The following is an 11953-nucleotide window of genomic DNA, read 5'->3' as shown; positions in this document are numbered from 1 at the left end:
GCTATCGCTCCGCCAGGTTACTCCTTATAGTGAGGCGACTTTAGGTGGGGCACGGCCGGCCTGCTACACTTTTGGCCCCCTATAATTATTCTGCCCTATGCCTCCCTACTTGAAAGACGAGAGTACAAGCATTCTGACACATTTAAATTAAATTATTTTTAATGTATTATCTGCTAAACAAAGTTGTCATGAGAAACAAAAATACAATATTCTTTAACTGACTCATCAGAAATCTTTGCAGCAATGGCTCTTTCAAAAAGTCTATTCCATCATGGATACAAAGAGACCTTACAGTACGCCGACAAAGACAGATACATACAACTGACAGGAACACTGACTGGAGGCATTGACCCCTTTGAACTTGACTGGAAGAAGCTGTCAGACAGCATTGAGCTCCTTCCAGCTGTCAATATTGTGGACATTACAAACTACCTCGTCTTCACAACCAAGGCCCACACAATGGTTCAGATGAGGGCATATAAGGCCACAGAAGCCTACAAATTCCTTAATGATGGCTGGGTACAAGGAGTCCGCTGCCATGTTGTTGACACAGACAAAGTTCTTGTCCTTGGAAAGGTAAATTATTTCTCTAGAGAAAAAAATGCATGCACATTGTTATTCAAAATTATTATTATCAACTAATTTGATCCACAAAGTGTAAAAAGGGAATGAGTCAGAAAATTGCACTTTTCAGTAGAAACTAAAAACTAGATTGGAAGGAACTAGCTGAGCAACATTAATTTTTATAGTGCTAAAATACTCATTTTCAATCACCACGTTCCCTTTTTTCACTTTGTGTATCATTGGATGTGTTTCTTTTCTAATAAATATTTTTGGTATTTCATAAACAGGTGAAACATTCCTATAATGTCAATGACACTCCTGCAAAGGCATGGGTACTGATGCTGAAGGATGGAACAATACTTGCCGGCTGGTGCTCTTGTATTGCTGGAAGAGGAGAAGCCTGCTCCCATATTGGGGCAGTGTGTTATGCGGTAGAATTAGGAGCCACAAAGCGAGATGCCCTTACATGCACATCAAAAGCATGCGAGTGGTTGCCCCCAGCCATGAGGGATGTCCCTCTTCTGCCTATCAGCGAATATGATTTGACGCCTCCTGACTCCAAAAGAAAGCGTTTACTTGACAGAGCTTCGGCGGGAACTCCTCAAACACCCGAGGACAACCCAGATGATCCAGTCCCTGCTGCTGAACAACCAAGAGCACTCACCGAGAAACAAAAAAAATTAATACTTACCTCTCAGGAAGTTGAAAATTTCCTTGGCAACCTCAAGTTGACAGACCCAAACTGTGTTCTCTTGAGGGTAAGTGAAAACCACAGTCAGGCTCCTGAAAAGCCTAGTGATGGCTTGCCAGACAGCCTTTTACATCTTTATGATGAAAAGTATGCTTTGATGACATATGAGGAGCTTCTGCCAGAGTGTCGAAAAGTTTTTGAGACCCTGTGCCTCTCAACAGAAGAAACTGCTCAAATTTTGCAGGCCTCTCAAGGACAAGGAGCCAGCAAGAGCTGGAAAAAGCTGCGAATAGGAAAATTTAATGCTTCTGAGATCCACAGTTGGTTGAGAACATCAGTAGAAGAGCCAGCCATTACTTACATCAAAAACAGCTGCTATCCCTCTGCTGAAGACAGGAGGACGCAGTACATGAGGGATGGCAATGACTGGGAGGCTGATGCCCGTGATTTATACAAAGAAGAAATGAAGATGTCACACTCCAACTTCAGAGTAAAGACCAGCGGGTACTTCAACATACCAGAATATGTCTACCTCGGTGCTTCTCCAGATGGCCTGTGCAACTGTGACTGCTGTGGAAAGGGACTAGTTGAAATAAAGACAAGACAGACATCAAACAGTAATGACATTCAAGTGAAGCATATGTACCAGATGCAGCAGCAAATGCTACTAGTTAAGACGTACTGCAAACTGACAGAGATTTACTGCGATTATGTCATCTACAGGCCTGGCCAAAAGCTCTTTATCGAGAGAGTTTACCCTGATGAAGAAATATGGAGAGAAATAATTGAGGAAGGAAGAGAAAGATACATTAAAATCATGCTTCCTGAATTGATGGGCAGGTACTTTACCTCTTTGAAAAACTTGCTGGAGTCAACCAGAGTATCACCAACGGTCTGCTTCTGCATGAGGCCAGCAAGGCAGCCAATGGTGAAATGCAATGATATAAACTGTACTTTCACAATTTTCCACTTTGATTGTGTGGGAATCACCAACAATAGAAGAAAAAACTGGAATGATTGGTACTGCCCTGAGTGCTCAGGAAGACGAACTGGAAAATTCTGAAGAGAAAAAAAGGAATTATTTTGAAGAAAAGGAGAAATAGGCAATAATTTTGAACACTTTTGGAATTTCGTATAAATACTCAAGCTCCACTACAGTATTTATATTGTTATTGTAAATTCCATGATTTGAATGTATTTCTTGCATAACGTTCTAAAGTAACTTTTTTAATTCATATAGAAAGATAAGTTATAATACTTTTGCCAAATATTGTTGCCATGGGAAAACTTTGTAATTAATTTTATAACAATACTGATATAAATTCTAATTTCACAAACAGAATATTGATTGATTTAATGTTGTATCAAAAACAACCCATCCCCACACATTGATTCTAAAGCAAAGCAATGCTTTGCAGAATTGTAACAGTGCATTATGATTTGCACCTGAAGCAGAAAATATTATTGACATGAAAGGCTTCATTTAAAGTTATAGTAACATTTAAAAAACAATACAACTAAACTCAATTTTCCTTAACTGGAGCTCTAAATCTCCCCAAAATGGTGTTTGCTTGTGCAATAGTGGGGTGCACAAACCGCAATAATAGGGAAACTACTCTCTCATATTACTGCATACCAAAGGTCATTACCAACCAGTGCCAGAAAACTCTGCAGCTGTCAAGGGCCCGCAGGGCAAAATGGCTGAACAACATTGGGAGGAAGGACCTCACGGACAAGGATGTGACATCAAACACTCGAGTCTGCAGTGACCACTTTCACACAGGTACAGTACATCTAGTTCACTTCAACACCAAGAAGTGTTAAGACTTGGAGCACTTGAATCATCTGGTGTGCAATTACATATCTACATTTGTTTTATCAGTGTAGCAATTTGCTATCTGTTCTGTCATAAAAATCTAAGACGAAATTTGTTAACAGGAAAACCTGCCCACCTATTTGATGAAACAAATCCAGACTGGGCCCCGACATTAAAGATGCGTCCTGCTGTTGCTTTACAAGCTGAAAACCCAAAAGCCAAAAATCCTCTTCAAAGGTTGAAAAGGGTCCAGCAACGTCATGCAAAGAAGCTCCAAGAAATAGTACAAAATGGGCAAGATATCTTACAAGATGAAAATATCCAAGACAATATTGAAGAGGAACGTACTGCAGAAGATCTGGCAGCAGAGTTGAAGACCACCATTCTTGAGAGGGACACACTGCGGCAAGAAAGAGATGCTCTTCAGCTGCGGGTAGACATCCTGGAAGCAGAGAACAAAAGATATCATCAACAGTACGGGTTTGAAGAGGCAGGTCTGGAAAATGACCAGAAAAAAGTACACTTTTATACTGGTCTACCATCATTCACCTTACTTATGGCAGTTTTCAACTTATGTAAAGACCATGTGCCCAGCTCCCATCGGAATGTCCTGACCCCATTTCAGGAGTTCATGGTGGTGATGATGAGACTTCGGCTAAATCTCTTGATGGAAGACTTGGCCTTTCGATTTGGTGTGACCCAGTCAACCATCTCCAGAATCATAACAAGATGGCTGGATGTTATGGCACTGCGGCTGAAGAGTTTCATTGTGTGGCCTGAGAGAGAAGTCTTGATTAAAACTATGCCAGAGTGCTTCAAAAAGAATTTTGGGACTTCAGTTACCCTCATAATTGACTGCTTTGAACTCTTCATAGAAACACCTTCCAATCTGGTCGGAAGAGTGGGTTCTTGGTCACAGTACAAGCATCACAACACCGTCAAATTCTTGATAGGCATAACACCTCAGGGCACAATCTGCTACATCTCTAAGGCATACGTCGGAAGGATGCAGGACACGCAGCTGACAAACCACTGTGGAATCCTGGACAATCTGAAATCAGGTGATGTGGTATTGTCTGACAGAGGTTTCAACATCTCAAACACAGCTGGCTTCTTGAGGGCCCATGTTGTACAGCCAGCGTACCTCTTTGGCCGCCCACAGCTCACGGGGGAAGAAGTAGATTCTACAAGAAAGATAGCAGCTGTCAGGGTCCATGTTGAGAGGGTCATCGGTCTTGTTAGATTAAAGTACAGAATTCTTTCAGACCGAATGCCTACTGATTCGCTCAAGACAAAGCCAGATCAAGCAATGCCACCAGTGGACCAAATAGCTGTAGTTTGCTGTGCTCTGTGCAACTTGTGCCCCCCCATCATCCCAATGTTTGACCGAGAAGAATAGATGAAGTGTTTCTAGGTTTAAGCAATATACATATTATACCTGTATTTAACTGTTGTACTAGTATTAATTTCCATTTATATCAGTATCTGTTTTTGAATGCTAAGGTCATGAACGCTGAGTTTCTATAGACTAATTTAAATTAATTTCATTCAATTCTAGTATGAAGTACATATATGATTGTTGTTATTTATAAAATACTTGCCTGCATGAAAGTCATTTCTCACTTGGAGGATATGAACGAGGAACTGGAACATAATAAAATGAACTAATTGGTTTTGATAAGACAATTGACACTACTAAAACTTTATCGGAATCATAATTACCTTTGATTTGTGGTCACCACTTCACAGTCTTCACGTTGTCATGAAACAACAGTCATGTAGCCGACTCTTGAAGCATCGTCACCACATACCTCTCAAAGGAAATAATTCAGAAGTCAACGTTTTAAAATATATGTATTTGGCTATGGAATGTTATGACTTGTAATAAATTACAAAAGTTATAAGGGCAATTAAGATTTATAAAAAGGGGAAGAACAAAGCCCTTCAAAAATTAAATAATCTATCCATATCAAAATTTAATATAATCAAATATTCTACCCAAATCACGTTCGAATTCCATGTAAATTCAACCAAACAGTGACTGAAAGAGACGCGCGGCGGCATGCAACAGCTCGTATTTCATAGCTTGTACTGGGAGAATTAATCACATCCAACAGTCAAAAACTGTCCCAATCTCATCAGAAAGGACGAAAATAGCGATATAATGCGGCACCGGGTCACAACTCCGCGTTAAAACCGCAAATCGGCCTAGAAATAATCACCTTATAAGCCGGGGCCTATAGGGGGGCTGCAGCGGATGTCCACTGTCATGGCCGCCGCCCACCGCCTGCTGGCCTCGTGCATATAACGAATAGGGTACCCCGCTCTAGGCACGCGGCGGCGGTGGAAGAAGGCAAGAAGCACAAAAGCGAGGAGTGGGGGAGCGCGTAGCGGCGGCGCGGAGCTCCCCCGCTCCTCGCTTTTGTGCTTCTTGTCTTCTTCTTCAGCCGCCACGCACCCGGAGCGGGTGACCCTACACGCTGTTCCAGGCCATTTAAAACGGTAGTAGGAAAAGAACAAACTCACTGACTTTTCTGTTACCGTAATGGCTCCGATAGGGTGTTTCGCTGCAATCGAACCGGAACCTAATGAAGAAAAGCATGACTGACCGATCTGCTTCCGTCTGCGCGCTCATTGGCTGACCGACATAACGTCATCGTTGACTAATCAGCGTTCAGGAGGAAACAGATCGGGCTGTCATGCTTTCCTTCTCTCGGTTCCGGTTGGCTAGCAGCGGAATACCCTATTGGTCGAGTTAATCCGCAGCCTTTCAGGTATCAGAGACTGATCAGTTTCGAGCTACCCTCCATAGTAGGGTTGTCCGCTTCAAGCCAACCGGAACCCAATGAAGAAAAGCATGACTGCTTGATCTGTTTCCCTCTGCGCGCTCATTGGCTGACGCGACAGCAACGCCATCTTTGACCAATCTGCGTCTAAGAGGAAACAGTTCGGGTTTAGTCATGCTTTTCTTCTTTAAGGTGACGCTTGGGTTGTAGCGGAATACCCTACTCAGAGGTTAGGGTCGGACCAAACTACCATGGTAACTTATCATACTGGGCGGACGGAAACAGATAAATCAGTGATTTTGTTCTCTTTCCCTTTCGTTTTAGATAGCCTGGAACACCCTACTGAGCTAGCGCCTTGAAATTTTCAGGGTAGTTTTCTACCATAAAGAGACAGATCGAGGTCCGAGATATTCTAGCTCAAAAATTAGTCTGTAAAAAACTCCTAGGAGGTAATTAATCAAAGAAGAACCCTTAGGCTAAAAGTTCGTCCGTGTTGCTGGAACTTCATACCGCTGAGGCGCTAGAGGGTATTTCTGGTAAAAATAAGCGAAAACATAACAATCTGCATGATGAGTCGCAGAATAGCCAACACCAAAGTTGCGGGCCGTAGGGCTGTATCTTTGTCTACATTTTTCCGCTACTCGACTTGGGTGTCATAACTGCAGGCCTAGGAACATGTATGCCAGGCGCATCGTAGCGTAACAGTGTTTCGTGAGATATCGTAAAGCCTGTTACGCGAGACGTAGTACATCCACCTTGTAATGCAAGACATTTTGTAGTAAAATCATCAACTTTTTTTTACAGTCAACCGACCCTTTAAGACACGTATCACAATGTGCTGGCGCCAGTCCGTGAAGTTCGCACGCCCCTAAACAACTGCTCCCAGTCCCACCTTGTCGACACGCACGTGCGGACAGCCAGCCTAGCCGTTTAGGCCTTCTTCGCGTCACGCTCACTTGGCCTGTCGTGGTAGTATCAGAAATAGAGGCTGCCCTCTTCGTGCAGAAGACGGGTCACCCAGTAGCTTCTTTCCTGTTCTTTTTTCCTTGTTCTCTCGTGGCATTACCGATGTAGTCAAAACGTAGCGAAGACCAGGTAGGTTTTCTTTTGCTACAACTTCATTTAAGCTGCCGATTTAAGATTTCCATTTCGGCTGAGGCTATTGATTCTCAGAATGTTTTGTGTACCTTTGTTGTCAAAGATAGTCTATGGAGGTGTGTTTAAGGTGTTTTTGGCTCAGCGAACGTTTGTTATTGGCTGAGCGATTAGCGAAGCCTATTACTCCGTCTGGTCGGAAAAAACTTTTTCTGTCTGTCTGTCTGTCTGTGTGTCTGTGTGTCTGTGTGTCTGTGTATCTGTCCGCACGAAAACTCGAAAACGAATTGAGCGAGCGACCTGGGATTTTGAGGGTCGTTTTGTATCATAAAAAGACAGATCGAGTTCGAAGATGAGCATTCTAGCTCAAAAATTGGATTTTTAAAAAATCGAAAACAACAGGTCCCAAAAATGACGTTTTTTAAAAATATTTTTTTATGCTGTCATAAGGGGTAACTCATCAAAGTAGAGCCCTATGGGCGAAAATTTTGTCCGTTTTACTCTATCTCAAACCGTTGAGGCGCTAGAGGGTGTTTTTGACGAAAATAAGCGAAAAAATGTACAACCCTGCATGATTAGTCGAAGTGACGGGCGTTGACGGGCCGGAGGCCCGTATCTTTGTGCACATTTTTGCACTACCTGACTCGGGTGTCAGCGCCGCAGGCCAAGGTAGATGTGTGCCAGGTGCGTCGCAGCGTAACAGTGTTTCGTGAGGTATCGCGAAGCCTGTTACGCGAGACGTGGTCTGGCGTACATCTACCTTGTATTGGCTAGCCTTGTCATTTCTTTTTCACGAGTCTGCTCCTGGGAGGACCTGAGTTTGTGATGACAAGCAAGCTGGGGGATATGGCGTTAGCGACCAGGGGAGTAAAGGGAGTGGGGGAGTAGGGGACTAGGGGACCTACTCCCCTCCAGTGAAAATGGCGGTCATTTAAGGATTTTCTCATTTATTGGCTGAGCGATTAGCGAAGCCTATTACTCCGTCTGGTCGAAAAAAACTTTGTCTGTCTGTCTGTGTGTCTGTGTATCTGTCCGCACGAAAACTCGAAAACAAATTGCGCGAGCGACCTGGGATTTTCAGGGTCGTTTTGTGTCATAAAAAGACAGATCGAGTTCGAAGATGAGCATTCTAGCTCAAAAACTGAATTTTTAAAAAATCAGAAACCACAGGCCCCCAAAATGACGTTTTTTTAATACATTTTTTTTACTGTTTACTAAGGGGTAACTCATCTAAGTAGAGCCCTGTGGGCGAAAATTTTGTCCGTTTTGCTCTAGCTCAAACCGTTAAGGCGCTAGAGGGTATTTTTGACGAAAATAAGGCAAAAATGTACAACCCTGTATGCTTAGCCGAGGTGACGGGCCGTTGACGGGCCGTAGGCTCGTATCTCTGTGTACATTTTCCAACTACCTGACTCGGGTGTCAGCGCCGCAGGCCTAGGTAGATGTATGCCAGGCGCGGCGCAGCATAACAGTGTTTCGTGAGATATCGCGAAGCCTGTTACGCGAGACGTGGTCTGGCGTACATCTACCTAGTATAAATGTGATCTCACTCGAGGGGAGTAGGTCCCCTAGTCCCCTACTCCCCCACTCCCTTTACTCCCCTAGTCGGTAACGCCATATCCCCCTGGGATCGGGGATTCCTCAAGCAGAAGACAAACTCTTTGACTTTCGACGGGTTTGATTGGCTGAGCGATTAGCGAAGCCCATTACTCCACTGACCGGAAAAGTTTCATTCTGTTTGTCTGTCTGTCTGTTTGTGTGTTTGTCTGTCTGTCTGTCCGCACGATAACTCGAGAAAGAATTGAGATAGCGACCTGGGATTTTCAGGGTCGTTTTGTATCATAAAAAGACTGATCGAGTTCGAAGATGAGCATTCTAGCTCAAAAATTGGCTTTAAAAAAAAATCAAAAACCACAGGTTGCCAAATATTTCTTTTTTTCAAATATTTTTTTCTGGGCTTCTAAGGGGTAACTCGTGAAAGTAGAATCCTGTGGGCGAAAATTTTGTCCGTTTTGCTCTATCTCGAGTCTATTAAATCGTAAAATTTAACTCGTCTGGGGTGTCAGCGCCGCAGGCCTAGCTATATGTGCGCCAGGCGCGTCGCAGCGTAACAGTGTTTCGTGATATATCGCGAAGCCGGTTACGCGAGACGTGGTCTGACGTACATATAGCTAGTTTAAACGAACAGTGAAGAGTTTTATATTTACAGTCTAAAAGACGATAATGAAGGGCCGTCGACCCTCTTCGACACCCTTTCCGAGAAATTTCAGAGCCTAATATTCCACTGATCTCTAACTGTTATCTTAGTTATAATATTTATTAAAGTCGTCATCAATTATTCATAACCTCAAATCCAGCTGAGTTTGGTCATTCAAAGAATGAAACATAAAAATATGAGTGCATTTGGTTATGAATGATTTCTCTTAACAATACGCTCATCTTTGCACATTAATCCAAAGCAAAAAAATAAATGAAAATAATTAAGAAATATGTCAAATTTATGACTGCTTATATTTTATATTTATCATTAGAGATATTTTCTATCGGAGACAGCCCAGCTTACATTGCCAATATTAATTCACCTGAATGATTTAGAGGAAAATTGATGTATGACAACTTTCATAACCAAAACCATAATTTTGTTCCCTCTCTGTATACTCTGTAGAGCCGGAATTCCCCCCAAAACAACACTGAAATTCCATGCCCAACAAAAGCGGTGTTAAAAGGGCGGATCTACTGGGTGTTTTTTTTTTTTGCTGGGGGAATTACCCGTTATCATTAAACCTTGTCTCACTATATTTATACCCCTTTGAAGAACTTCTGTTTCTTCTTTGAGGCTATTTATTTCTTTATTTGCTTCATCCAAGTCTTCCTTCAATCTATCTCTCTCCCTTTTCAGTTGATCTCTCTCCCTTTCCAATCCACCTCTTTCCCTCTTCAATGCGCCTTCCTCAACCTTCTGCCTCTCTCTTTCCGCCTCTCCTTTTTTTTAATTTTTCGTCCAAACCCTTCGCCTTTTGCTTGTAGTAGGCTTTTTTTGGGTCCTCTGTCACCCTCGCTTCTGCTTCCTGCTCGGCCCGCTCTCACCGCTCTCGCACCATATCTCGCATGTATCTCTTCGCAACACGCATGAAAAACGCCTGAACGCTTTTCAAAAACGCCCAACGCCTCACACCAACGCTCAACGCCCGAACGCTCCAAAAAAACGCTAACTGGATATCTTCAAGGCAGTTACATTGATTAATTAATAAATTTGAAAAAAGTTGTTAACATCGAGGGGGCCTCAACTCTCTTGTAGGATGTACACCAGATTGCAAAGATTGCCAGATTGCTTGACGAAAATTAAGCTTTAACAGCATACACCGCAACTAGGCAAAACGCACTAATGTCACCCTCAATGTAGGCAAAAAATAGGGCTTTTGCAGCCAATTAACTAGAGATTGCCGAAGATTATCGTGGATCCAGATTGCTGGAGTAGAGGCCCGGCTGTGAAACGCTGGTCAGCCGTCGCGTCGCGCGTCGGACGGCTGTGGCCCAGCCGTGCACGGCTGGGTCGGTTTTGGCGTGGCGGAGAGTGGAGCACCTGGGCGTTGCAGTGGCAGCGCGTGGCGAAGTGCCGCCTGCCGGAGCTGCCGCCCCGAATGCAAGCAACCCAACGAACGCTCCCCACCACGCTCACCACAGCCAGCCGTGGACGGCTGTGGCCCAACCGTGCCAGTCAGCCGTGGAGCCAGAATTTGGAGATCTCTGATACAGAGGTCTGTACACTTTTATAAAAGCTTATACAACATTGTACTCGATTTTATAAAAACGTACACAACCCTCTGTAGACTGTAATGTCAGAGACAAGTAAAGCCATTTGATCAACAACGCTGACATTCTCGTGAGTTGACCTCTGGCGCCAGCTAGCCTCTCCTTGGGACCTCCGCGGGACTGTTTGACAGCAGCGAGCGTCACAGCGCGATCAAGCAGAGCTCAGTCGTTGTGCAGTTTCGGTTGAGTCCAGTCGTGATCGTCCGTGCCTGTACCGTTCCTGCTAGAACCAATAAACCCACTGATCCAGTAACTGCTGTGTCTCCGTTACTCAACTCAGTCACTACCTGACGCTACAACACAGTTTTACCAAATATAATAAACGTTTATAAAATTTCATTTAAATTTTTATAACGGCGTATACCTTTCTTTACTGCATTTTATAAATTTTCGTAAATATTTATTGAATTTGTATAAGTTACAAACCATATTTACCCGGGATCACTGGAGTAATAGGCTTCGCTAATCGCTCAGCCGATAACGGAGCCCCGGTGGTGCGACCACCTGGTTACTCACGGTGTACTGGTTACTCCGTGTGGTTACTGATCCATCCCTGGCCCGGCAGGTAGAATCGCATTGCCAGGTGATTCGGTCGCAGCTGCTGTCAACCACTAGAGTTTCGTCGCAATACACTTAGTCAGGCTCGTGGTAGTTCCGCCATGTCATATTTCGAGGACCAGCCTAATTCAGATGAGGTAAGCTATTTCAAATTTTATTTGGTTCCGTCTCGCGACCGCGTCTCGCGTAACAGGCTTCGCGATATCTCACGAAACACACGCTGCGACACGCCTGGTACACATCTACCTAGGCCTACGGCGCCGACACTCGAGTCAGGCAAAAGGCTAAGTCGAAAATAGGCCTTCGGCCTCTAAAGTCGCGGGAAAAAAAACATTAAGATGTTTTGGAGCCATTTTCGTGTGGAAAACGTCCCCATGGCGCCTCAACGGTTAGAGATAAAGCCAAGCAGAAGAATGCGAGGAAGAAGAAAGCGGATATCGCTATGCTTTTACATGGTGACTTCCGTTTCCCTTTTCCCTGCATTCTTCTGCATTTCAGATTCACCGGAATGCTTTATTCCTTAGTTCACTGGTTCTACTTTTGTCGAATACTTGTATAAATACCTACTTTTTAGCCCGCCCTTCTGCTTTGAAAAAGCTATCCAGCGGGCTTATGCAAACGACCTCGTGT

General features: G+C 43.8%; 2 protein-coding genes across 2 annotated transcripts in view; both read left to right on the top strand.

The window, feature by feature from the left end:
- Nucleotides 1–3170: 3170 nt before the first annotated feature.
- On the top strand, nucleotides 3171–5359 carry LOC113213203 (uncharacterized). Its single transcript, XM_026432191.2, has one exon. It carries the CDS (start codon nucleotides 3250–3252, stop codon nucleotides 4468–4470), a length of 1221 nt encoding a protein of 406 aa, XP_026287976.1. The 5' UTR covers nucleotides 3171–3249; the 3' UTR covers nucleotides 4471–5359.
- Nucleotides 5360–11326: 5967 nt separating this feature from the next.
- The window catches only part of LOC127751287 (uncharacterized), an 18472-nt gene continuing 17845 nt past the window's right edge, over nucleotides 11327–11953 (top strand). Inside the window, exon 1 of the mRNA XM_052274566.1 lies at nucleotides 11327–11460. Coding sequence (XP_052130526.1) covers nucleotides 11425–11460 — 36 coding nt within the window. The 5' untranslated portion in view covers nucleotides 11327–11424. The remainder of the gene's footprint in view (nucleotides 11461–11953) is intronic.

Source organism: Frankliniella occidentalis, unplaced genomic scaffold (genome assembly GCF_000697945.3).
Source record: "Frankliniella occidentalis isolate FOCC.00 unplaced genomic scaffold, Focc_3.1 Scaffold410, whole genome shotgun sequence".
NCBI lineage: Eukaryota > Metazoa > Arthropoda > Insecta > Thysanoptera > Thripidae > Frankliniella > Frankliniella occidentalis.
The sequence above is the reverse complement of the archived record's forward strand: the minus strand, read 5'-3'. Positions and strand labels throughout refer to the sequence as shown.